The sequence below is a fragment of the Neopsephotus bourkii genome, unplaced genomic scaffold (genome assembly GCF_033783945.1).
Source record: "Neopsephotus bourkii isolate Nb327-2 ecotype Australia unplaced genomic scaffold, CSIRO-AGI_Nbou_v1 NB_1767, whole genome shotgun sequence".
NCBI lineage: Eukaryota > Metazoa > Chordata > Aves > Psittaciformes > Psittacidae > Neopsephotus > Neopsephotus bourkii.
In genome coordinates this window covers 3,358,883-3,386,432 of record NW_026902241.1, presented here as the reverse complement: position 1 = coordinate 3,386,432, position 27,550 = coordinate 3,358,883, and the positions used below count along the sequence as shown (strand labels likewise).

The following is a 27,550-nucleotide window of genomic DNA, read 5'->3' as shown; positions in this document are numbered from 1 at the left end:
AGTTAAAGAGAATAAACAACAAAATACTTCAAAAAGACTTCCATACTTGACATTCACAGCTCAACAGATACCAAAATGAATGTAAAATATTTTTTGTTTATAATTCAAAATATGTAAGTTACTGGCTTATCTCAGTCCTCTATAGCATTGTCAATTATAACAGAATATGTGTTTCCCTGAAATAGCTACATCAGCATAGTTCTAGTACAGAATACATCAAGAAAAATAAAATTAAAAAAAAAAGATATTTTTGTTCTTGTTTTTACATAGAAAATACAGCTTAATGCTTGAAAATTTCCTAGCATTCATTAACTAATGTTTCTTTCTGAAATTCTTTTTCCCTTTCCTCTCCCCCTCCCTCCCCGCTTTCCTTTTAGGGAAAGCAGACTGGAAAAAGAAAAATAAGTTTTTTTGGCAGAATTTCCGAAAGAACCAGAAAGGACTAATGAGGCAGACTTCAAAAGGTAAATCTGTTTTTATGACACACAGCCTATCCATATAAAATAGAAGGAGCCAGCATCACAAACAAGTAAAAATTCATTTGCAACAGTGTGGCAGTTATATCTGGGAGTATGACAGGTTTGGTTCATTGTGACAGGGCTCAGAAAGAGTCACATTTTGTGAGACTACAGAGATGCGGACATGAGGCTGGGATGCCTTCTGTCCTGACTGTCAGTAATAGCACTAAGTGATGCAGTTAATATATATTTATAAATAATATCTGTAAATGAACGAGATGCCTTTTTTTTTCCCCCCTAATCCTGCCTTGATGAGAGAAGTGCTTGATCTTAGACATTTTTCCTTTCTTTGGCATTTGATTACTCTGAATCCAGCCTCTCATTGTATAAGACACTACACAAAGGAGTAGTAAAAGTGCCTCTGGTGATTCATACAAAGTAGGATCAATGGCACTTAAATGGTCAGGTATCTTTCTGTAGTTCTCCAAAAGATGCAGCTGTGCATTGCTTTAAGTATTTCTCTTTACACAGAAAGTTTCTGTTTCCTCGTGAGTATCTGGTAGACCCTTGTGTTGCAAACAGATGCTTCTCCACATCACTATGTCTGTGTTCAGACAGATAGTGGAAGATGACAGAAGCCTACTTAGGAGGTTGAAAAGGGGTGCATTTACACTCTCAGTTAAATGTGGGTCCTTGCTTGCTCTCAAGGCAAGTTCTAGTTGTCCATGCTGACATGCCAGGCAAATGCCAAAAGGAGAGGTCCTGGTGTTAAGAGAGCAAATACATCCAGCACCATATGTCAGCACAATGGCTGATTAGATTAGATAGCATGGGTAGATAAGGGGACATGGCCAGTCTGCAGCAGAGAGCTACAAGGGCCCAGAACACCATTCCTGAAAAGGCTTCCCATCTGCTCTGGCAGTGAATACAGTATTCCTCAGGGCTGAGAGCAGGACTTTTCTTAGCACCTTCTGTTTTGATTCTTGTCTTTCAGGATCAATAACTGTGTGGATGACAGTCACTTTTTACTTCTCCTTGTCATGTTTTCTTGCTTTCAGTGTCAAAGTAGACTTTTCTAGCCTTAATTTACTTTCTTTTTTTGCTCCATTACTTCCAAATCATTCAGTCCTTTGAAATCATCATATAAGCCTGCTCTGGGGAGCATCTGTTTTCTGGCCAGACAGAGCCATATGGCAACCATATTTCAGAGCATCCGCTAAAATCCAGTACCCCACTCTGTGCATGACCTCTTAGACATGCTTGTTATCTCTGTGCCTTTTCCTGCAGGAGAGGATGTAGGGTACGTGGCCAGCGAGATCACGATGAGTGATGAAGAACGGATCCAGCTCATGATGATGGTCAAAGAGAAGATGATCACCATTGAGGAAGCACTTGCTAGGGTATGATTATGTATATGCTTCAGTTTCCTTGAGAAATGAGTTTTAGGATGTAGGCCATACCAATTGGAATTTTCATTTGCTCAGAAAACAGAAGAAGGGGGAGAAAGCCTGCATAGGTAACACAAATTAGGTAGCAATTTCTTTGTTTATGGAGAAGGGTGAGATTTAGCTCAACCAAAAGTAGATGTCCCGTGCATGGTAAATCAATCGAGCCCTAAAAGCATTTGCTTCTCTCAGCAATAAAAAGTGCTAATCGGAGAAAAATGGTCTAAAGTAAGGGACAGGAATTTCACCTGAACTAGTCTTTATTTACCATGTATATTCATCAGTTTGTTTATTACTAAAAGGAATGCTTCGAGTTCTGCTGAGCTTGCCTTGTTTCAGAATACGTATATTTCTTATTTTCCTGCTGCTAATGGCTGAAAGGCAGTTTGATTGAAGACTTCCATTTTTCAGCAATAAAACATAAAAAAAAATAAATGTTTAAGTTAAAATTTATTCTGCTTGTTTCTTAGCAAAAAAGGTGATGTTTGTTTTAATAGCCTTCAAGAAAACATATTCAGATGTTTTTGGCACTTGACATTAAAATCAGCATGGATGTATCTTTTGATAAGTGCAGTGGCTGTCACAAGTGTCTCTTTATGAAACCTACATGTTAATAAACCACAAGAAAAGTAACTGTAAGGTACTGTGTGCAGCAGTAGGGCTGAGATTTAATTGTTCAGGAGCCAAAACAGTGTTCAAGTTTCTGCACCACATTTGACTTTGTACCCTTGTGGCAAAAACTGTGATGGAACACAGGGTATTCTGTATGGGCTCCATTAGAGGAGCAGAAAACACGATTTAGATCATGAATTGGCACTCCCAAGAAATTTCGGTACTGACAAACTAAATCTTGAGATATATTATCCTAGAATATAAAGTTATATTATCATCTGAAGAGAAGATTGCTTTGCTGGGAATCTTATCATGAAAAAAAAAAAAAAAACAAAAAAAAAGCTGAATTTTTTAATTACCAGGCAGTAATATTGGGAATGCTTTCACTTCTCTGCTGTTGAAAATTTGAGGGGGGGAAAGGTTGTATGTAGTCTGTATGGTACATATATGTACTGGTACTGTTTCCCTCTAGTGGTCTGAGCTACTAGCTGCAACTTTATTAGTATCATGAGTTCTTGATGATCCTTTCAACAGTTTGACTCCAGTAAGATTGATTTTTTGTCTTAAGCCTTTTATTGGAAAACAGAAAAGATGGTCTTCTGTTTTAAAATTATGGTTCCTAGTGATTGCTGCAGATCATTTTCTCTATGAAGGAAATTGGCAGGCTATTGTGATTTAATCTGTCTGCTGTAAGCTGTGCCTCTGAAATGGGGAAGTGTAATTTATATTTCCCAGTGACACTTCATCAAAATCCATTATTTACAGATAACTTCCTTTTAAGAAAGAAAAAATGTTGTCATTAAAACTACTGGTTCTAAAGCAAATTAATTTATTTTGAACAAGTGAGACATGCAACACGAAAAGTTCTGATTCTTTCAGTTCCACAATGATACCATGGGGGGGGGGACGGGGACGGGACTGAAAGGACATGAACTCTTTCTATTTTAATGCAGCCTGATAGCTTCTCCTCACTGGAAAAGTTTATCTCTGTCTTTTCAAATTTCAGCTGAAGGAGTATGAAGCCCAGCACAGGCAGTCGAGCACTGTTGATGCTACAGAATGGCCTGATGGTTCTTACTCAACATTTGATGGGTCTTCCAATTGTAATGTAAGTACCTATCATTTTGATATAGCTCTCCAGTATCATTTCAAATTTAAATTCTTCTAGTGCAGTCAGAAATACTGTGATGTACCTGGCGATTGCCTCATTAGCGTACATATAAATTGACCTTGTGATGGCATGTTCTGTCTGCAGAAAATATTTAACATGGATTTTAAATCTTCAAGGTCAGTTGTCTTGCACTTTAACAGTCTTATTGTATAATCTGTCTTTTTTATTTTTCTTTTTTCTTTAATCTGACCCTTTTTCACTGAGTTTTCCAAGTACAGGTTATCCCAGGCAAAAACGACAGTGTTACAGAATGTACAGAAAATGGCTTTTAGGTTGTTTAGAGGGAACCGTTTCACTTTACTGATTCATAGTAACTGAGAAGTAGAGTTTCTGAGGCCTTCCTAGTTGGTTTTGATACATTTTAGATGAGTGTCTGGCTAAATCCTAGCTACCTGCTGCTCTCAAGCAGTTCTGTCTCAGCGTTTGCAAAGTCTTAGCCGAGAGAGTTTGCAGCTTCTGCCAGACCCATGAGCAGTAAGGCAACTTTCCTCCATCATTTTTACTTTTGAGCTGTGCAGCTTCTGTTGTTTTTATGAGCACCAGACAGCCTTTGTATCATGCCATACTGAGTTAATTAGTTTTTCCTTCCAAATATCTTCATTTTCACGGAGTAGTTTATTCCACTTCATTTCTCTAATTAAAAGTTCACAGATAAATCTTAGAGAAGAACACATTTGGCTGTCAAATCCAAGCTTTTTGTAACCCATGTAATTGAAATATAGACTTTTGAGACCATTGATTGATTTACTTATTTTATTCTCAATGGAATTTCCTGCTAACTGCAGCAGCAGACAGTTAGCTTCTCCTCCCTAAATGAAAAGAGGAATGCTATGTCATTTTATGAGATGTTTAAAATATTTTGTGGTGGAGAAAGATCTTCTTGTTTGTATTCAAAAAAGAATATGCCCATCTTTAGTTAGATGGGAACAGAGAGGGAGCTGATGTTGCGTTGATACTTGAGAAATGCGCAAAGAACAGAGAAGGAAGGATTCTGACTCTTCTATACTGGTTGTTTAGCCAGCTAAAAGATCCCTTGATCTCCTCATCAGTGTTTATAGCCTGAACTTTCCCTTGTTAAGACCTTTGGCTAAAGTACCTATAGCATAAAAGCCCCAAAACTCTCATTTTCTGAGGTCAAATCTCAGAAGGATACTGAATTTCTTTCTTAAACCTTCTGACAGTGGTTTACTCTTGTGTTGAAGTTACTGCAAGCTGTGTATACCTCTGAGAACTGAACATGACTCAGTATTTCCTCCCTAATGGAACAACTTGGCACCTTTTCTCTAAAATTATTTTCCTAAGCCATCTTTCCACTGTGAGCCAAGAGCTCTGTTGCCTCTCCCTTGTGTCCTGTTAGGACTTGAACCGTCTTCCTGCTAACTTCAGTGGGGGATCTCTAGTCCATCGTTGTAAGATACCTCTCGAGATTTTTGCCCTTGCTTCTCATTTTTATCCTGGTTACATTCAACAGAAGCTGTGAAACTGCTTGCCTTCAAGGAAAAAGCAGATAATCTCCAGAAATGAAAGTTCATGTTAGAACAAAAGTCAGCTTGGCTTCTTTTTTTTTTTGTGTGTGTGGACAAGAAAGATACTGGGGTTAACTGAGGTGAAAGACTTTGGGATATAATTGACATGCAAGAGGGAAAAACAAACGGCACAAACTATCAGATATGGCTAGAGATTGTGTGTGTGTTCACCCGGACTATTTTGTCAAAGGACTTCTCTTTTAATCCAAAATAACAAGCTTTTGAGATGTGCAAAGATGATTCTGTTCTCAAGCCCTCTCTTTGCCAAATGATTTGACTTTCAGTGCCATTTGTGTGATTTGTACTCTGCGAATTTGGAATCTCAGCTCAACTACCCCACTCATTTTGTAGAGGCCATGAAGCAAAGATATTTTTCCATATATTAAAAACACTGTTAGATAGCCCACTGCCTTCTAACCTCAGAAAGTAATTGAAAATATGAGTCACTGAAATTGAAGTTTCTGGTTTGAATTAAAGCTCTTTGGGCAATGGTTCTTCTGGTTCTGTTCACATTTTTTTCTGATTTTTTTTTTTTTTTCAGTCTCATGGCCAAATTGTTACTAGGCAGTTTTTAATGGAACATTATGATCATACTTAATCATTTTGTAAATATTTTGTAAACACAAATGATAAAAGTAAATCTCAGGATAACTGCAGATTGAGGAAATTTAGGAAAAGAATAATTTTTAGTTTACTTGCTGTATATTTGTTTAGTAACCTTGGGGACTTAAGAGATGCCAAGACACTTGTATAATGACCTTTCCACCTTCCCCTCCTCCTTTTTTTATCTGTGTAGACAGAGAGACCTGCTGGTAGGAGGACTTGGTAAGATGGGTCACTAATTTTCTAGTGTTTTGTGGAGAATCTTAATCTAGCTTTGCTCAATGAATACATTTCAGGTAGAAGGAAAAAGAAAAAAGAGATAGAATCTAAGCAATCAGAGAATCTTAAAATGGAAACAGAATATATGAAGTGTTCTAAGCATTTAAGTACTCCATTGCTTTCAAGTTAGCTCTGCCCAAGGCATAAGAACAGCCACCTACAAAGTAACTTCTAAAGGGTAAATATCATTAGTTGCTGTTGTTTTCCTCTTTAGGGAAAAAAAAAAAAAAAGAGCACTTTTTATTTTAAGCTTGTATAGTTGTTACATGTTTATGACTAACATCACTGGTGTTGATCAACTCATTTAAAGATTGATTTAAGGATTCTTTTTCCCAGTTTCTCCTCTAAATTACTGTACCAGGGTATGGAAACGTGCATTTCATACCCCTCAAAACTAAACCCTAAAATGAACCACAAGAGATTGAGGGATCATAATCTCGGCATCTGAAGGGAGGCAGCCTGATGTCATTACTCTGCTGTTAATTATATGTCCTGTTTGTTTGCTTTTAAGAAACAAACAAAGGCCTTGCCAAGTAAGTAGGTGACTCAGTTCTCTGCCACTTTAGACAAGTTTGTAGCTTTCAGTCTTACTACTCTAGCCCTTTCGTTTCACAGCAAAGTATGTGTGTTATTTATTTGCTAGTGTGGGAATCCAGTTGAAACTGTTATCCTTTTGAGTACAATGTATCAGAAGTCTAAAATGACTTGTCATTTTTTCACACATTTATTTCTGAATATTTATGTTTCATCTCTGTTGGAATGAAGGCTGCTCACAGCAACACTAGACAAGCTTTCATTGACTTTTGCCAAACGCTGGGATGTAAAGCAGGTGCAGATTACAAATGGAGCCCTTGCTGGGTTTTAGATAAGGGCCTGTTTGTCCTCAGGAGTCAGAAAGTCCAGGGAAAAGAGAAGACTTCAAAACTGTATCACATTCTTTCTTTACACTGAGGTGCTTTTTGTGCTTCTTAAAGATAGATACTTGTTTGATAACTTTGACTGTTGGAATTCTCAGTTCATATACAACAGGGTGGTTCATCCCCAGAGCCCCGCTGGTACAGCTTCAGCCTTCTCTGAGGGACCAGCACTGGGAGGCTTCAGCATAAATCCTTTCTTGTTCCCTCTGCTGAAAGATTGCTGATTGGTACCAATTGTCATGTTTGATGAGGCGGTGAGGGAAAAGAGGGAAGCAGGAGGGAGGTTGTGGCATACGTGTGCTGCCACTGAAACAAACCACTAATTAGCTTCGTTGACAGTTTCTGTAGAGGCAAGTTAAATGAAGTTGTAATTATCTCTGGACGGAACTGTTTTGCTGTTCTCATCAAGCTTCTGTGTTTCGGTTTTGATCAGCGGATAATGGTCAGCCATCCAGAGCTCATTAGTGTGAACTTCCATGTAGCCCAGCTAGGCTTGTTTGAAGGGTTCTGTTCCCAGCTAGGCTTGTTTGAAGGGTTCTGTTCCCAGCTAGGCTTGTTTGAAGGGTTCTGTTGGGGACTGTGCTGTGCTTCCCCAAGACCTCTCCACCTGCTACATGTGGCCCTAGCAGCCTCAGGAGAGAGGCCATAAAGTTTATGAGTGGGGAGAACAAAAACAGTATCTCCCTCCAACTGTACAGCCTGCAGGTGGGCAGTGGGAAGCCCACAGTGCTGTTTTACCTCCCTGACCTCCCAACACTTCTCTATCCAAGACTGTCAACATGGCGCTATTACCACTAGGAAACTGGCACCCTGTTTGTTTTTGCTGAGAAAGAGTGGCATCAGTTGCTCAGACCTGGAGGTGTGCCATACACATCTGCATCTGCCATGAGGCTGATGCTGGGGAAAACCTTCTTTGCATTGCTGGTCGTCTGTCTTCTATCAATCCACTTGGACAAATGGCAGCACATTGAGTCCACACAGTACCAGTTCTAGCCACAGTTGCTCCTGTTCTTCATATAATTTCCTGAGGACATTTTCATTTACCAGGTCATTAAATGGGGCTGAAAGTTGAAAGGGTGTGCAGTATTGGGTTTGTGTGTGATATCAGGGTCAAAGGCAGAATAACAGATGAGAATGGACTTTGGGTCGTATTTGTTTCAATCTGAGAGATGCTGAAGCTGTTGAATCAGGATTTAATTACCCATGGTGAAAAGTACCCATTGTACAAAGCTGACCTACAAAAGATGAAGTCTGATAGAATTATCTCTGACTCACCACAGTCATTACTGTGTTGTTTGGTAAGTGTGGAGAGTAGGAAGAAAAGAAATAGTTGTGGTATAACTTCCATAGCACCAATTACCTTGACAGTAAATCTAACTGTAATGACAGCAAATCCACATTATTCGGGGTTATACTGTATTTCATTGGTTCAGATTCTGGATGCTTTCTAAATACAGGGATTTAAAAATTTATTCTTATTCCCATTACTGATGGATTCTTAAAATGTTTAACCATTTGTTAACATTATTATTGCTTGTAATACAGGACTGTTCCAGTAAACAGGAAAAGACCCTTCTTTTGGTATAGTCCTTTTGACTTGTTAGAACTAAGCTCAAAGTCAATCAATGCATATGGAGAGTCAGCTTTGGATACCAATGGAGACAAGGGTATGATGTGGAGGTTTTTTTAAATTTAAGAAGTAGTGTTTAAGATGAAGCAACATGGATGCTTTGAGCATTTTGAGAGCTGTGCCCTGTTTTTGCTGTTATCACAGGACTTACCATTTTTCATGGGTTTTTTTTTCCCATTAAAAGTTAAAGGGTGTAAGAGAATGGTTCTGTGTTTCAGTTTTTCTTGGAGAGCTTGTGGCCACCTCCAGGCCATGCATGCTCTTAGAGTAATGGAGGGGAGCTGATGTTGAGCATGGCTGTGAATGAGTGCAGAGCTTTCATCTTTGCTCTGAATAGTGTGGTGACCCAATTTCTGTTAAGATTTCCTGAAAGGCATCGGTGTGCCTCATTGTATTGAGTGATATATTTATTATTACTATCCAAGTTTCATTAATACTGTCTGTGCTCAGTAATAGTTATGATGAAGAAAGAGCCTACAATAAGACATGGCTTCAAACTGATAGTTCTGAATTCCCACGCTATGTGCCTACCACAGGGGCCTGTCCTGGGAGGCACTGGCTGCCCTCCTTTTTCCACTGATCTCAGGGACAAAGTCCAGCACCTCTCTGTGAAACCTCGTAGCAGAAGAATTACAGCATGTTTTCTTATTATCTTTCTCCCCTCTCTATCCATGCATAAGGGTTTCCCATGGGTATAGTAATACAGAAACCTTCATGAGAGAAACACAAATTGTCATTACAGTTCCCAGGACACAACACAGTTTTAAGTAAGGTCAGTGCTGTGGAGTGATGATAGCAGAGCAAAAGATCATCAATGTGTTTATATTTGATTTTGTAGCTTTTTGTAAGGAATTTTTTACATATTAGGTCTGAAATTTTCCAGAACGCTTTAGAATTAGAAGGAATAACACATTTATTTAGGAATAAAACTGTATCACTTCTTTAAGTATTACAGAGTCACAGAATGGGTAGGGTTGGAAGGGACCTTAAGGATCATCTAGTTCCAACCCCCCTGCTATGGGCAGGGATACTTCCCACTAGACCAGGCTGCTCAAAGCCGCATCCAGCCTGGCCTTATTTACCATTTGCTTATTTGCTTTATTTACCATGCAAGACTTGCCCATGTTGTTACCAGATCCATCTTGGCTAGGTATGTGTCCCTGGTGTGACTATACATTGTCACCGCAGGATTGTACTGAGCAGTTGGCAGTAACGTAGCCCAAGTAAACCTCCTGCTTGCTGCCAGTAGGAGTGGCTCCTGCGTATGTCAGGACTGGATGCAGTTAGTCTGCCATAAGGTCTCTGAGAAAAATCTTCCTGGTATCATGAGTCAGAGAAGACAGCTTACAGTAACACACAGGCAGTGACTGTAATTAAGCATGTTCATAACTACTTCTGTTTTGACTGCATTCAGACAAGCCCTGTTGACTTGCTTTACTGCAAAGTGTTTGGCCATGCACTGGGGGAGGGTGGAAGGTGGGAAGGCAAATCAATTTAATATTCATTCTAGCATATTACTTGGCTTTTTTATACTGTTTTGCCCTTGGGCAGCTGCCTGATTTCTCTGCTTATTACATAGAGGGTGGGGGGACGATGGAACCAGGGTTTTTCTGTTCTCCCCACATGCATCAGCCAGCAGGAGATGCTGTAATCCATAATGTGGTTCCCTGCCCCCATCTTTTCTGAGACCAAACTTATTAAATTGGAACAAAGGGTTGCTCAGTTCAAGAATTGGGAATCTCAAAAGCCATGTGTTTCACTGCCCTGTTTGACAGACCCAGGCTGAATAATCTTTACTTGTCGTACAATAGAAAATTTTAATTGTGCTCCTGCTTGTTACCACTTAGCCCTCTCCCTGCTGCTGGTGTTCCCTTCCTCACACTTAGGATGATAACATTAATCATTTGTTTGAAAATACTATAAGAATGTAATTTTAATTACTACACCTTTCACTATAGGGCTCTCATTCTCTTCTTTTCTTCTCTGGTATGAATTTCACTGTGTTTCATGTATTGCTGTTCCACCCTTGGTTTTCCAGAATGTGATGCGATTGGTTTCCAGTGCCAGTGGTATACTTTGTTCATTAATAGTACAGCCTACACCAGACAGTAGAGGTTCTCCTCAGGCCCTCTTGACCTTGCCAGAAACACAAGATGCAGTTGAGAGAGCCTTGTTAGAGACCTTTCCCATGTGTAGAGGAATGCCATTTTGTATCAGGTACAGAATAATGTAATGCAGAGCTTCATTCTACTACATATACCTATGACAAGTGGTACATGAGTACAGGAGTATTGTCATTAAAATTAATTGCGCCAATCAGTAAAAGAAATGCTTAGCCATGAGGAAATGTCTGGCTTGCAGATGCAAACATCGGCAATGGGCTTCTCAGAATTATTCAAGTAAAACCTGGAAATGGTTAACATCTAGGAATTTGCCTAAGTAGCTATTCTAGTATCAAGACAGACCTCCGGGGAGGATTAAATTTTTGTACTCTTGTTACTTATGACAAATATTTCCTACTAATTTCAGCAAGCAGTGTCGTCACCAGCTAATGTGTAATGTATCTTTCACCAAAGTAACTGTTGGATGCCCCTTTGATTCCCTTGTAAGTAATCACAGACTGAACCCACACCTGTGGGGCTGACACTTCCACTACACGTTTTAGACTTACAAAGCCCCTACAATTCATGCTCTTGCAGTTAATTATGTGAAGTGGCAAAAATGTTTATGACCTCTGTAATTAATATTTGTAACCTCAGGTTATGGTGTGGATTATCACATCTGAGCTTTACAGCCTCTGGAAGGATTAGAGGTTTGCAAAACTTTCTTAATGAAACCAAAAACCTTCAAAACTCAAGTTGCAAAGCTCCAGACTTAGCTCAGTTTCACTCATGACCATGAACTTCTTAGGGAATCTGGGATACATTTCAAGGAAGCAGCTGTTGTGTTTCACTCAGTGTGGGCTGGCATGGTTTTGAAATTGGAGAACACTACCTGGTTTTATCTGAAGCTTAGAATTTTCCATAGGGTTTTACATCAGAGTTCTGGGGCTAAAGCAATGTGAAGGTAAGAACCCAACTACAACACACCAGTAAATCTAGTTTATGTGACCCCTAGGGAGTAGAAAACCTGTGTATGGTCACTAGTACAAAGGTGGAGAAATTGAAAAAGGATATTTGGCTAGGTGGCTCATTAAGTCAGCCAGTTATCAAAGGAAGTAGATTGTTCAATCCCACTGTGATTTCACTTTGTGGTTGATCTGTAGCAAATCCAGATCAATTGGCCACTGATGGTATGGTCCTGGGTAAGGGGAATCTTTTCTTGGCTTAAAGAGGACGCTGTTGTGATATGCCTTTGCTACTGCTTTCCATGACTGCATAGCAGTGCTTCTAATCGGTAGAGATTTTGGTCCATATTTTCTTGTGCTCTGAGAAGAAATGTCCAAGTTCTGGATTTATCCCAAGGTTTAAGATTAGGCATGGTTGACTAAAAGAGGAGTGCCAATTTACTTGAGCATCTCAGTCTGTTTCTTAGGAAAGAAGGTCTGAGCCCAGCCTAGGAGAAGCTGGTAGTCATGCTGCAATGCTTTATAAAGCCACAATGTGGCGAATTCTAGACCAGTCTGAGATTTCTGAATTAAACATCATTTGCCTTTCCAGTTCTTAATGATAGTTTGTTTTTTTTTTCTTTTCTTTTACTGAGACAAAGGGAAAAGAAAAAACAAAAGAGAAAGATTTAAGTTCATGAATTTAAAAGCATTTAAGCAAGGTTTATTTTTCTCTCAAATTAGCCCTTTATAAAGGGAAATTCTCAGGGTGGCTTTTTGTCAAAAGAATAAAAAAGTGAAAATAAAAAAAGCCTAGTAAAGGGCTTAAGTTATATTTCCTATAGACACAGCCTCCACTCTAGTGGTCGTGTTTGAGGGTCAGTCTTCGTCCTGGCTTTGCAGAGGTTCTCTGTATTTTTTTTCTTTCACTGAAATTCCATAGACAGTAATTAAGGAACTGGAGGCCAGCAAGAGGTCAGCAAGCCTTCGTCAGTGAAAACAGGGATTGTTTGCCATGTACAACACTCCCTTTTTTCCTTGTGGTGAATAGAAGATTTGCTTAGAGCTGATGACTTATGCCTTTCTTGCAAGTTATGCAGCTAGCGAGTAACTGGGAGAATCAATCAGTGAGCTGAAAACAGCTAATTGAGTCCAGCATCACGCTTTTTTCTTCTTTACATATTCAGCGGTGGAATCGGAGCCAGTTCGGTGTCTGATAATGTAACTCCAGAGAAGAGGCATTTTGTGCACGGAATTTGGAGTGAATGCAATACTTAAGAAGAAGGGTCTGCTCCTAAATTTTAGGGTTACGAAGCTGACAGCAGTTGAGGACTCGGGGGGAATTACTCGAAAGTGAGCTTTAGGCCTATAAATGCCGAAGCTGGTAAGTCACTGAGCATGTAGAGTGATGTGAGAGGATGTGCCTCCTGTTTCAGAGAGGGAGAAAGAGAAAAGGCTTTTGTGGTTATTCTTAGGCACAGCACAGCATGCATAGCTTTTCTCAGTTCTCGTCTTCCTTTCCTTGGGCTTTTAAGTTCTTTTCTGTTCTGTTTTCCTGTCTCTGACTTTATCCAGGCATTTTTAATACATTTTTTTTTTTAAGTTAGAATGAACGGGGCTTTTGGCAGATGTAAAGCCTGTTAGAGAGAAAGAAGAAAGGACACGTGTAGCCACGTCTCCTAAAGGGAACAGCAAAATCTCTGCATTTACTATAGAGCTCGTAGTTCTGAATTGAGCTAGCAAGGGCTGGGGGATATGATATGATATGCCCATGAATCTGAATGTGGTTTTTTGACCCACTTTGCTGAACAAAAATTGTCTAATAGCCAAAAACATTGTCTGTCAAAATCAAAAATTGTCTGATAACTTGGGCTTAATCACATATTAGGAGATTTTCTTGTCTCCAGGTTTCCCCAGAGATCTTAGTTTGGGACTGAGCTATTACTGGGCATAAAGAGAACTGTAAAATCTCTCTAAATGGTTTCACACAGCTCATGTAGAAGTAGTGTATGTTTTTGTTTACTGATGGAGATGAAACAGATTAATCAGTTATGATAGCTTTAACTGGATAGTGTCCTAGTGTTTCTTAAACATTTTTATTAGGACCTGGCTAGCAAGCTTTGCCTATCTTGTATTTTTTAAGAGCTACTGCTATAACCCGTATGTTTCCAAACATAGTCCTTCCGAAAGCTAGCTACTTACTTCTGGTTTACATTTTGCCAATTAATTCCAAGTACCATAATAAATGTTTAGTTTTCTCTGTGTGTATGTGTGTGCTTGTGTGAAGCACTATTTCAAAGGGGGAGGTTAGGGTTGTTATTTCTATGGCGTGTGAAATGGGCTGGATGTTAGAGAGCAGCAGAGCAAGGCGTGTGCCCTGCCTCCAGATCAGGCAGCAGCAAAGAGTCCGCGTGAGAAAAGCAGGAGAGAAAGCAAAGAGGGCGCCAGGAGCAAAACTTTAGAGAGCTCCTTGAATATCAAAGTGCATGTGCTTAATTTCCCATTTGTTCCTGAATGTAAGGCTTTTTACTTTGATCTTACATACAAGATGATGCAAAGCGTGGCCTTTAAAAGTGCACAAGTAGAAAAAGCTTTCCAAGCAGAAGAGATGGGAGAGGTTGCAGAGGAAATTGCTCTCTCCCGGATTTGAGAGAATCTTCATAGGTTTCTGGCCACGTTTGTTAGTGGTGATGAGCTGGGTGGTGGGGATGAGCCTTGGACTGCCCATAGTTTTCCAGCCATGTGATACGTGGTGGCTGCAGTCCTCTGCATGCAGTCCTTGGTATTTCCAGATGCTGTTAATTTAGTCCCAGTTCCCCTGTAGTCCTTCACGCGCTTGTGCAGCTGAGCTCTCCAAGCTGGCTGGTTTCCGCACCGTGAGAGCATTGCAGATGTGTCGGGGATGCACTTGCTCCAAGCAGCAGAGGGAAAGGCGGCTCCGCCCGTCCAGCCCCACCAAGGGGGCCCTGCAGGCTTCACCATGTCCCCGGCAGCCTGACCAAGCCCTGTGCTCTCCTTAAAGCAAGTGTGATTGCTGTGCATCAGCTTTGGCCAATTTGTTATGGTTTAAGGCTGTGGAGCCAGCTGTCTGCAATCTGATGTAATGTTGCCCTGGAAACCAGAAATGAAATACTTAAGCATTCGCCACAGAATTACTACATACAGCATTAGCCAAAATAATTAAAAGTCGAGCCATATGGGCTTTCAGATGGAAAAATTTGGAGTGGAGGAGATGGAATTTAAGTTGTTCCTATTCGCAGTACTGCAAATCTGCTTGTTTTCCCTTTGGAGTGTGGGGAGGGGCCTGCTTTGCAGTGTGTGGGATATGGAGGTGTGCTGGCTGTTTTACCAGTGCCTGAAGGTTTGGCCTAATGGGACAGCCATGTGCCAGGGGCCGGGAGGCATTGGCACAGGGGGTGCAGCATGGCCTTTTCCTGTGCCCAAGAGCCTCCAGCCTCCTCTTGCAAATGCATTGTTCCCTCTAGTAGACTGTGCAACCCTTTTGCCATGTTGCAGAGCACTGAAGCACTTGTTAAAGGAGGAGAAGGTGAAAGGAGGACTGGCAGCTGGCTGGGTCAAAGCCCCATGCTAAGGGCTGGCTGCTAGAGCTGCCCAGGAAGCCATTTGCCCAGCCCACCATGCACTGGGGAGATTGGGGTGATTTTCCCATCCAAGATAAGGGACAGCAACCAAAAAAAGTAATTCAGTAACTATGGAGGCAGGAAGGGTAGAGTGGGTCAAGGAAGTCAAAGCGTTGAAGTTCAACAATTTCCAAATATGTTGCTTACAGCCTGGATGCTTTCTGTTTTCTGTTTAATATTAGCTGTAAAATAAAGCATTGCTTCAGCTGGAAAATTAAGCTCTGTTTCCCATGTGCAAAAATGGAAACTTTCAATAATTTCAAGGCCTTTAAAAAAAAAATTGTTTCAAAACCAGGAAGTAACTCAAAAGTAACCCTCTTTTTAAAACAGTTTCATGCTTAAGAAATCAGCATTATTTGACAAAGGTTCCTCACTACTGGCATAGTCACCGACATTTTTATGCTTTTTTGCATAAACTTATTAGCCACCCTTTTCTTTTACAGAAGATTTTCCATGCCACATGCTACACGATATGATAGGAAATAGGATGATGGAGAGAGACTGACTTTATTTTAGTCATCCCATATTCCGGCAGCTCCTGTTGTTGAACATGAGCTGTTCTTGCCTCTCTCGGCCAAGCACCAGCACTAGGAAGGGTTGTCGCTGCCTGCAGAGGATCCCGGCTCAAAGGGTGCCAGGAGTCCTGAAGTGGCAGGGAAAACTAGCTGGCGCTTGGATTATGGTGGGATCTTGTTTATTTTGAAGTGTCATGGGGAGCCCTTTTACCACCCACTTGGGTTTGATCTCAGTACCTTGTGCTGAAACTATTTTGCCTCTCACTTTCACTGTGGTAATTGTGAATGCAAATGTCAGACACTGTAAAAGCTTTTGTTGTCATTGTTGAGTCTTCATAAACCTAAGAGGAACAGGTCTTTGTCGGATACCAGTGGTGCGTAAGTAAGACTAGTCATTTATTCTTTGATGAAATCCTGGACGGGAGGACCAGGTATGAGCCATTCTCTAAGTTTCAGAGTTTTACAAATAGTAGTGTCACAAATGAAGGGGGTACAAAAAACAATGAAGGAAAGCAATGACTTAATAGTAATCGCGTTTAAGATGAACACATCTCAAGTGCAGAGTACGTATGATGGTTGCTTGCCAGGACATGCTCGATGGCCTAAGAAGCCCTGACTGACCTTGATTATGGTCAATAATCCATTCATCATCTTATCTAAATATGGCTGTCTTGTTGCTTGACATGTCACTAAGTTGTCCCAGCCAAAATCTTTGAATTAATGTTCATCTTGCTGCTAAATTTATCTTGATATAAACAAGTCTGGTACTCCTCTTTACAGCCCTATTTTTCCCAAAGGAAGATCATTAGTTACCTAGCCAGCCTGTACCCATAATAAACGCATTCCTGTGGCTCTCAGATGGCAGAATGACAAGTCTTACTGCCATATATGGTCCATTTGGTATTCCTTGTTTTGGATTAAAATGAAGTTTGTGGGAAATCGGTAATTGACAGTGCCCTCACAGAAAGTGGCTGAAGTTTGCTCTGGTGTGGTGCTGCTGGCCCTGTGAGGTACTTGCCTAGGAGGCAGGCTTTCAGAGCTGCCCCAGCTCCTCTAGGCACTGTTTGTGCCTTTGAAAGCATACCCGTGCAACTGCTAATTGGTGTCCTGCCCCATGGCATCTACAGTTATTGCCACATCCTGATATTTAAGTATATTCGAAAAGCAGAAAGCAGTTTTATATTTGTCCTGTCTTTTATTCAACCTCTGGAAAACCAGACAACATTTTTACTGGGGAAGAGCAGAGGGTGGCTTTTTTTCTTGGCTTGTATTTGTTGGGAATTTTTCTTTTGAAAGTTTAATTAAGGAGAAGGATTAAAAAGGATGAGTGCGCTGTGGAAACCCAGAAAGCTGCGCCGACAGGAAGTTGCATGAGGGTTTTTAGAGCTGACTATTAGGAATGCATTGAATTGGCTGGGACCGCCGGTGAAAACAACGTAAAGTATATGATCCATACTGCACTCCAGCTGGAGCCTGTGCTGCATGCAGGAATGTGCAGCAGCCACAGTGCCAGGGCTGTCCTGGCCGAGCCGGAGAGCCCTTCTGGCTTCCTCTTCCCTTCTCTTCCCTTCCCTTCCCCCCACCGCCTTCCACATTCTGAACTGATTAAAACAGAGGAAGTAGCACGTTGAACGTTGGACCTGGCTCGAAAATCGAAGTCATCTTCTTGTTCACAAGGAATGGATTGTTTCAGCTTGTTGTGTCACTGCTGCTGGAGAGAGGGGAATTTTTTTTTGTCTCTGTAATGTTTGATACTTGAGGGAAAACAGCTGGAACTGAGCATACTGGATCAGATGCAAAACGAAACGGGATGCTGGGGAATATGGACTGCACTGTATATCTGAAAAGGTCAGAATTTTCCCTTGGTCAGTGCTGGAGGAATGCTGTGTCCATCTTGATTCCAGCCTCAAGAGCCTTCAGGAGGAGTGTAGGGAACAGGGAGGAGGAAAGGAATATTTCGTAGCTGTGGCAGTTCATGAACAAGGCAGATGAGGTCTCCTCCTTCCTTTTCCTTCCCATCCCTTTCTTGTGCTGCTGGTTTTGATTTTCTGGGAAGACTCGGGGTGGGGGGGGTGGGGGGGAAGGAAAAAGAAGTCGTCAATGACAGAGCTTCAGTTTGGAGAAGCTGTTTATAACCAGGTTTAAACAGCAAGTTCTGAGATGCCAGACAGACCAGTGACTGACCCAAACCACAGGAGCATAACTGGTATGGTGAGAAGAGCCCTGGGAAAGAGCCCTGCCTGAAACGCACTGAGAGGACGTGGAAGTAGTTATTACACAATGCATGGGAAGAAAGACAAGGGCAGGAATGAATTTCAATGCCTAAGATCTTACACTGCACAGATTTAGACATCAAAATGGTATGTCATGCTTTCAGAAAAAGAAAAAAAAGAAAACCCTCAGTAATTTAAATGTTTCTGTGTGACCTGGACTGAAAATATAACACCAGCTACAGAGCTGCAGTGACACCAGCAGATGAGCTGGGTTAACTTGACCTGAAGGAGCAAGCTGTGGAACTACTACTTTATTAATATTCCCTTTGTTTCTTTGCCAGTCAAGAGAACAATCCGATGATGAAACAGAGGAGTCGGTGAAGTTTAAGAGGTTGCACAAGCTGGTGAATTCTACTCGCAGAGTCAGGAAGAAACTCATAAGAGTGGAAGAAATGAAAAAACCCAGTACGGAAGGTAAAAAAGCAATGTGCATATGGTTAAAACTGTTGTGTGTGCATACATAGTTCTGTTGAGAGGGAACAGAAAGTGGAGGGATGGGTGAGGGAGGGATGGAGTGTTCTTAAGGGATGGTAGGAAAGATTGCCTTGTCTATGATGCATGCCTTATGCAAGTAATTGCATTTTGAGACAGTGGAAGGAGGAAAGTGACAGCCTAGGATGTGGTTATTGCTGATCTGGTATTTCCAGAGCAGTGCTTGAGAGCCCCTCATTAAGAGATTAGAACTTTGTTTATGTTTTATGCCCCATACTGCGGAGGGAGTGAGACTAGGAGCCATCCCAGCTGGCTGCCCCACAGGCGCAGCAAATAGGTAAGCAGAGCCACCACCATGTTGCTTCCTCCTCTGAGGCCTGGGATGGAACACAAGTGAACCCCTCACTAGTTTTGGGAGTGTAGTGGCTGGTTGGTGATGCAGTTGCACCATGGCATCACCCTGTGGCAAAAGTACAGAAACTCTATCAGACATTGTTGTGGGATAGCAACGGCCTCATGTAATATTAATCCCTACTTCTGGAGGAGCCTGCTTACAGTTTGGCTCCTGAATGAGCCCTGCTGCCAAGAGAGAGGGGGAGAGAAAGGAGGAGGAGGAGGGTGGGGAAATGTGAAGCAGAGTTCAGCCCCTGGGAATACCATGCTGCAGAATTAACTCTGGATGACCTGTATCTGTGTGTGAGCACTCAGATTAGTGGAGCTTGAGCCTCAGGAGCCTTTGTGCACGACTCTGCTTGAGTCCTCATTGGAATTGTGGGCATCCCTCTGTGTTAGTGGCCTTCCCCGAATCACATGCTGATTTCCTTCAGCTTTGCAGGGAGCTGAGCTGTGTTATGATTCCTTCCTAGTGCATTTAAGGAGAATGCATCTCCTTGAGTATGTGGCAGGAAGCTGTTGGCAAATTTATGATCTAGCCTGCCTCTTTGGTGGTGCTGGTGTGAAAGGCATGTCTAGACCTGTGCACTGGGCAACTTCTTGGTCTGAAAAGGTCACCTTACAGGATGAACATAAAGCTGGACTATCTTGAAGCAAAACCATAGGTTTTGAGACTGGTGAACACAACATGGCTATTTTTCCTTTGCTTTGAGGAAAGGACCCAAGAGAGGCCTGTTCTACCGCTTCCCTCCCTGGAGGTCTGGGAAAAGCTGCAGGGAGCAGTCAGCCAGAGGCCCCAGGGATGGGAGCAGCTGCAGGAGCAGGCAGCTCAGGGGCCACTGTGCATGAAGACGCCTTCCTGCAGTTTGGCCACACTTTCTCCTCAGCATGCTAAGTGTCTGCACTGCTCTCTGTACTCTCTCCTATGGTGCTTCACCTCCTTATTTCCCTTTCTCCCTCGGTCTTTCACTTAAGCGTCATTGTTCTTCCAGGTTTTTTTCTTTTCCACTGAGTTTTTCCACCCCTGCCCCCCAAAGAAAAATCACTGAATTAACAATTGTATCCAAAAACGTTTGCTTTGTTTCATTCTATCTCAGTCTGCTGCCTGTCTTCTCTGTTTTAACTCCAGGCTTTTCTGAATAAGTTATGTGTAACTCTGAGTTTGTACTTTATCTAACACTCTGGAGTTTCTTTGTTGATCAGGAAACTCTGTAGCAAGAACAATTATTGCTGTATAACACATCATGGAATACCTCTGCATCACTTCTCTATAACTAGAAGGCCGCTTAAGTAACCAAGTCCATGTTAGGAATGACTTCTTTCAGAAAATTCTCTCGACACCCAAGTTTTGATATGACAAAGTAAAACTGCTTTATAAATGCTGTCCACCTCCAACTCGTGTAATACAGGTCTGTATTCCTATTTGGATATGTCAAAGAGCTCTTCAAGGTCACAAAAATTACTATAGTCAGATTTGGGAATTGCTGTCTGGCATTCCAAGTTACCTGTGATTGGTTCTTGAGCAGTTTGCTGCTGTTATTTGAGTCTGCATTATGAATGTAATATGATATCCTGGATGGCTAAGTTTTGGGGAGTTGGCTATAAAATTTGATGGAGTAACATCAGTAAAATTTCAATAAACTCGTCAGTGCTTAACAGCCTTTAACAAACTGTGAGAGTAGGCTTGGTTTGAAAACTGACATGCAGTTCCCCGGAAGGTTCCTCATAGTCCTCCAAAATTTCTTTGGGAGAAACAACTATCCTAGAGCCTTCTCCCACATTTCTGCTGTTGACTCTGCTATCACACATATGGATGATCTGATATGCACTAGAATGTGCCGATAGCTGAATCCATGTTTATTTTGTCTTAGCATGTTCATAGTGAGTTAAATAACTGAATCTTTGTAATTCCTGGGCACCATTCTTATATAGCATTTAAAACCAGATCACATCTACATCTGCGTCATTATGGCTTTGTGTCATGGACTCACTCCAAATAACATCTGTTACAGTGTTGACACAGAATGCATATTTTACAAGCTGTTTAAAAACATATTTACTCAGTGGACTAAAATTGTTTATCAGCACATATTCAGTCCCAAGAGAATGTCTATTTTCTGTCAACATTGGGAAGTAGAGGGGCGAAAAGAGTAAGCTGGACAGTCCAGCAAAAGTGGTGTCAAAATCGGACTCTATTCCACATTCTCCATTCCCTTTCCCAGAAAAGTTCTCAAAATAGTGAAAGTTGTGTGTCCTTTCACTGTCACAGTGAGTTTCATCTTGGTACAGTAGCATCTTAGTTTTCAGCAAATGTACATCAAACATGCTTTGCCAACAGAGTGAACTGAAGGTGAGACAGAAAGCCTGGACAGGGCAACCAGTCTTCTTTCATTTTGAAATGTGTCTTCTGTTATTGAATGAGGGAGTTTTGTAAGTTATAGGTATTTCTGTCATGGTTCAAATTTAGCTCTGCTGTGTAAGCAGTGGAAGCAATTGTAGATGAAGGACAAGTTGGGTCAGGCAGGAAAACTATTTTGACAAGAAATAAGTACAGTCACATTTCTGTGTGTGTTTCTGATACATACCTAGGAATGCTGTGAAATTTGTTAGGCAAGCCTGCGGAGGATGTGTACTCTTGTTTGACTGTTTCCTTTTTACCGCGTCTAACATCTGAACCTATGCTTTGCTCAGAAGAAAACACCAGAGAAAAGTATCTTAAGTGATAAACGTGAAAAGGAATTGCAAGTTCAAGTCTTTTATCCCCTTCTCTGTGCTCCAAAAAAAGAGACCTGGCTATTTGCCCATCTCTAGTGCTTGTGTTGCAAAAAGTCTTCCCTTCCTGTGAAATGTGTATTTGTTGAAAACCAAGTGTTTCTGTCATTGCCAGGAAAGACACTGTTGAAATTGGCACACCCGCAATTTGACCTACTTACTTTTTCTTTGCATCTGTTTAAGAAAATTCTGTGTGATTTAAACTGGTGCCTCTTCCCCCATCAAAATCCCAAAACTTTATATTTCATCCTGGAGCTCAGCTCCATAAAAAAAAATAATACTGCTTTCTGCAGCAGGAGCAGCATTGGGTATTGCAAAACTGGACCTGAGAAGTACTTGTTTGGTTTTTAATATCTGAGTATATTTCTGACCTGTTGTAATCTCACTAGAACTGAGCAAGTATCAGAAGGCAAACCATGAAAACAGGTCCCAGTTCCAGCATTTAAGGGGTTCTTTGTGAGAGCACCTGTGGTCTGTCTTAGCTGTCTTAGCTGCAGATGAAAGGGAGAAACTTAAAATAACAATGAGTTTACTTATAAGATGCTGTCATCTGCCTGTTGTTAACTCATCCCAGAACTCTCACTTTAGAAGTGGAACAAACTGCTTCAAATTTAACTACTTGCAAATGCTTTTTGGGCTGCTTCTATAAGGAAGAGTTTTCTTCCATTTGAAGTGGGAGATATCTTAAAGTAATACAGCAAAGCTCCGTAGGGAGAAGTATGTTAGATAACTATGAGCGATGGATGACATGCATTGTGCTGCTTTTGTCCCCTGTAGGTGTGGAAGAGCACTCACTTGACAACTCTCCTATACTGGATGACAGATCAGCACTTTACTCTGGAGTTCACAAGAAGCAATTCTACTTTGACAGCCCCTGCGAAAAGCAGCCAGAGGATGACTCGGACTCACTTACTACTTCTCCCTCATCCAGCAGTCTTGATACATGGGGAGCTAACCGGAAGCTGGTGAAGACCTTCAGCAAAACCGATAGCCGTGGCCTTATCAAGCCTCCCAAGAAACTGGGGACATTTTTCTCTTACCCAGAAGAGGAGAAGACCCAGAAAGTTTGCCGCTCCATGACAGATGGGGAAATGAAGAAGAGCCTTGGCTCACTGAGCCATGGGGTAAGTACAGAAAGCATTTGCTTTTATGACAGCAACAGGCACAAGCACCATCTTCTGGTGTCCCTGGAGGAGATTCAGAGTGTAAGGAAGCAGATCCGATTGAAGAAAATGGATACTAACTATTCCTGTTCCAGAGCTTTTCTTTGCCAGCGTCCTGCTAGGAAAGGAGCATCTCCCACAGCTTGCGACCTGCAATTACTGCGGCACAAAACGAAAGGGGGTGGAGGTTGTGGCTTCCCAAACAGAAGGCTACGAGGGCGCACTTCTGTCAGCGAGTTCAATATTACCTATGTGGTGGAGAAAAGCCTGTATAGTCACCTCAACCTCTCACAGCTGGTGCGTCCCGTTACTGACAGGACCCTGAGCAAGGCCGACAAGCAGGACCTGAGGAGATGCCTGCTGGAGGAGGATGAGGAGGCCAAGAGGAAGTGGGCTGCCACAGTGGATCGCTGTACTAAAAGGGTTCTCTTGAGAATCCACCAAAAGTCTGTGAGTCAAAGAGTTGCCATGAAGGTGGTCTTCCAGTTTCTGTGAGGTTGCAGTCAACACTTTCTGCTTTATACCTTTAACTAAAAGTCAGTGCTTCTGCTTTCCTTGCTGTTAGAAACTCTTAAGTACTGTAATTCAGCTCTGAGGTAAGAGTTTGATACAATCCTGTCAGGTATGAGTTTTGTTGAAACTGCAGTTCCTTTGTGTACAGAATACCTCAATGAGAGCACAGATATGACACTGCTGCTTCTTAAAGTAGCAGAGAAATTGAGATCACATGTGAACATAGGTTTGAGATGCTATAGGCATGTTCTTTGTCATACTCTGGGAATCGGTATTCTTTTAAAGGGATTACAGAGAAAATTTTCAAAGGATTAGAGCATCCTTAATCAACTGTGCTGTTTCTCTCTTGCTGTTGTTGCCTCATGTTGGCCCTCCTTTTCTCAGTTTGCATCTCATCAGTTCACCCACCCAGTACTGTATTCTCTGTTACATACACAGCTGCAGAAAGACAAGGAGGTTGGCATTATGTTAATACTACCCTGCTTGCTGCTTGCCACCGCCAGAAGTGCCCCTTCTGCTCTGCCCCTGGCTGTTGCTCCTTCTTTCTAGCATGGGATGAAGACAGGACCTTCCCTCAGAACACTGTGGAAAAGGAACAAGGGGTGGCTGATAAATAAAAATGTGCAATACAATGGGAAGTTATTTGACGACTCCAGAGATCCAAAGCTGCTTCCTGATTATATGATTCCCTTCTGACATTTCCTTTTACCATGATGCTGAGTTTCCTAGGAACTTGTCTTTGGGGCAAGCCAGATCTCCAAAGCTGAGCCAGCTAGTTTGTTTTCTAGATGACAACGTAAATATGTTCCCTCCTTCAGTGGGTGGGAAGAGCAGTGCACCAGTAATGTTAAGCAAGCTATTCCAGTGAACAATACAGTAGAAACAGCTTTTCCTCTTGAACTACAGATTTCATTTTGAGAGGTCTCTGCTTAATTTCTTCAGATGTGTGGTATTCTCAATGTAAGAGTCACAGCCTTGGTCTCCTTGAATAACCTGTGGGAGGGGACCAAACCTTCCTGGTCTGCTTTTTTGCTCTTCAGCTGCAAAATAGACGTGTTTTTTTTTTCTACTCAATACCATGAGTATTCCCTCTTGGCAGCTTCACAGTTTCTTCTGCATTGACTGCTTGCCTTGCTGCTCACAGGGTACTGTTTATTTTCACAATCATTGTACTCTCAGAAGACATTGTTTTCCCATAAGGATATTACAATGATAACAGAAATCTTACTTGTGCTTCTGTGGGTTGTACAATAGGGTTATCTCAGGCAAAAGAGAATGCTTGTATGTGCTAGAGATGCCCCATAATTAAAAATATCCTCTGAAACTCTCTTTGTAAATACAGATGACAGAAAAGCTTTTCAGTTTTTCTAATAAGTTATCTTGCTATAGTAATTTCATTATGAAAACCATCTGGCCAACTTTTATTTATTGGCAAGAGATACAATCGCAGAAGAAATGCATGATGTGTTATTGCTGTTATTGAGGAGCTCCTCAGTAAACTGCTCCTCCAGTCCCATTTGAATGGGATAAATGGTGGAGGCATGCTGCTCTTACTAGCTTTTTCAACACACTTCTTCCTGAGACCATGAAAAGCTGGCAAACTTCAACCAGTGCCACTCCTTCTTCCTAGAAATGCTTCGTGTTTGTTTGCTGCAACCTCAGGGAAACTGCAATGCCTATGTATTCAGTGGAATTGGTCACTCTGTCTTGCCTTGCCATTCATTTTTATCATTTATATTTGTTTCAGTGACCTGGACATGCATGAAATTTTCAAATCGCATCAGTTTTTCTTTTCTCCCAAAAGGATAATACTTTTGATTGCATGGCCATTCCATTGAATATCCCTCTCCTCATCCACAGACCTTTTGTTTGGTACAGTATTGCCAGGGTCACTACTGGAATCTGAAGGTGGAAGTTAAATATTAAATGTGTGGGGAGATCTATAATGAAACAATAAGCACCTGCATTAAGGTGCATTTATTCAGAAGCTTTTAACTAGCAAACAATTTGCTATCTGAGAAGATTTCTTTAGGAGGAGCTCTGGCTGGTTTGACAGACCAGCTTGCTCAGAGCAGTTCCAGATGTTCTCTCTTCATTGCTGCAATTGCCTTTAGACTGTAGGATTAGTTAAAATGGACTCTTGAGAGAAGGTCGTTACATGCTGTGCTTTAAGAACTGATCTTATTACTTGTGGTTGGTCTCAGATGCTTTCCAAAAAGAATTTTTAAAAGCTATGCCATAGTCACATTGCCTTCTGGTAGAAGACACATAAAAAAATTCTTTACCACAGCACTCATTTTTAATGCATGTGGGGCATACATAAAGCTGGCTTTGAGTTCTAGTAGAGCTGTGGTGTGTACAAAAATGGTTATCCAAGCGCTGTAGGTATGCAGCAGCTAACATAGAAGCTAGAAAACTTTTTAAAAGCTGTTAATGTGTATGCTGATTAGCAGTGAACAAGGCAGGACGAATTTTTATTTTAATAGAACTACTTCATGTAATCATTTACTAAGCCACAGTTTATAGAGCTTGCTTCTTTCTGATAGAGTGTTGAAGCAGACTGGTAGTTCTCAGGTGGTAAGTCTTCACTGTCTCCCAAGTACACACTCATGGTACTGATCAGGCAATCCTTTGTAGGTCTGATCTGACACTTGGTTGAGTCTTAAGATCTTTGAAGTTACTCTGCTGGGTAGTTCAGTCCCTAAGAACTTGCAGTTTGCAAGTAGCTGATCTTCTCCCTCCTCAAGAGGATACTTAGGCATCTGCCTGTCTTACCACCCACACTCAGAGCCCAGAACTGAAGTTGTGCAAGTAAATTGTAACTGTTGCATCTTCATTTCCCTGGATTGCCCTGTGAGGCTTCTGGCAGAGCCAGGTACTTGAGTACTGTTGAGCTGGCTGTTCAGTGGCCCAATATAAAGTCAAAGGTTTTACCTTTTGGAATGCGGGGGGGTTGGACTAGATAACCTTTGAAGGTCCCTTCCAACCCAAGCTATTCTGTGATTGCAAAGCAAAAGCTGGATTCTCTCAGAGCCCTGTAAGTGTCTGGTCTTTTTTAAAGCAATACCAATGCTTTAGCAGAGATTCATCCACCACAATTAAACGATCGTTAGCTGTACTGAGTGTACTGATACAACTGTACTGATGCAACTGTACTGAGTTTGGTGGCCCTCTGCTCTTGGGAAGGAAGCAGTATCATAGTGCTGTTTTTCCTTTTTTATTCAGAATGATCAAGATAAACTAAATCTGTGCATTCAGCCAAAACTGAGTCACTCCATTAGGAGACTGTGGCACTGTAAACATAGCATACTTTATCCCAGAAGTAGCAGAGCTGCTTTGTACCACCATAAGTGTGATGGTAAATACCTAATCTGGAATCAGGGCTTGCTGAGTCTTTGGGGACACAATGCTTATGGGTAAGCAGACTGATTTTTCCCTCCTCTTACCAAGGGCTTCCCCTACAAGGCCTCTAGCGTTTCCCTGTATTTCAGTGGAAATGAAATCTATGGAGCTATTCCCAGGAGGTAGGTTATTCAGTGCTTTAAGAGATTGGTGATTCTCTGTTTCAGTGCTACTGTGGACTCATTTATGAAGGTAGATGGGAGTGCTGCCTGAGGTGGAGTTGCCAGCACCCTGGAAAACTTGATGCATAAGAACAACAGTCTTCTCGGACCAGAAGGTCTTTTTTTTCCTTTTTAAAAAGAAGAGTAGGCAATAGATGACTCAACAGCAGCAGACCTTAGGCCAAGGAGTCGTCTCTGGAAAAGGCAATGACTCAAATGGCTTTATAACAAATTTCTTGATTTATAATTTCCCATCCTTTTGTTTGTTTGTTTCCATTTTTGCAAGCATTTCTGTTTTCATTGGTGTTCCCCAAATCACAGATGTTTTCAGTGAACTAATCATTGTGACAGAACTGTATCCATTGTTTTGTTGGTTATTTTTTTTACAGAGAACCTGTAGCTTTGGAGGATTTGACTTGACAAATCGTTCCCTTCATATTGGAAACAGTTCTGACCAAATGGTAAGTTTAAGACAAGAAGGTGTATGCTTGAAATAGCATAAAAAGAAATGCGCAATAGAGTTATTATAGGCTGAAGTGTAATTTAGGTCTGTAATAACAGTTTGGGAATCCAAGAAAGCAGAGTATCTTTGTTAACC

At 41.4% G+C, this 27,550-nt stretch overlaps 1 protein-coding gene across 9 annotated transcripts in view; it reads left to right on the top strand.

Moving 5' to 3' along the window:
- LOC133225774 (SAM and SH3 domain-containing protein 1-like) overlaps nucleotides 1-27,550 on the top strand; it is a 546,087-nt gene that overhangs the window by 495,312 nt on the left and 23,225 nt on the right. For 5 of the 9 annotated variants that reach the window (XM_061378535.1, XM_061378536.1, XM_061378539.1 and 2 more), the window contains 6 exons: nucleotides 378-464; nucleotides 1,746-1,858; nucleotides 3,522-3,623; nucleotides 18,398-18,530; nucleotides 22,491-23,326; nucleotides 27,342-27,413. In XM_061378535.1, coding sequence (XP_061234519.1) covers nucleotides 378-464; nucleotides 1,746-1,858; nucleotides 3,522-3,623; nucleotides 18,398-18,530; nucleotides 22,491-23,326; nucleotides 27,342-27,413 — 1,343 coding nt within the window. Of the gene's footprint in view, nucleotides 1-377; nucleotides 465-1,745; nucleotides 1,859-3,521; nucleotides 3,624-12,743; nucleotides 13,072-17,257; nucleotides 17,692-18,397; nucleotides 18,531-22,490; nucleotides 23,327-27,341; nucleotides 27,414-27,550 lie in introns of those variants that run through there. The other 4 variants (XM_061378537.1, XM_061378540.1, XM_061378543.1 and 1 more) reach the window with 4 other exon arrangements.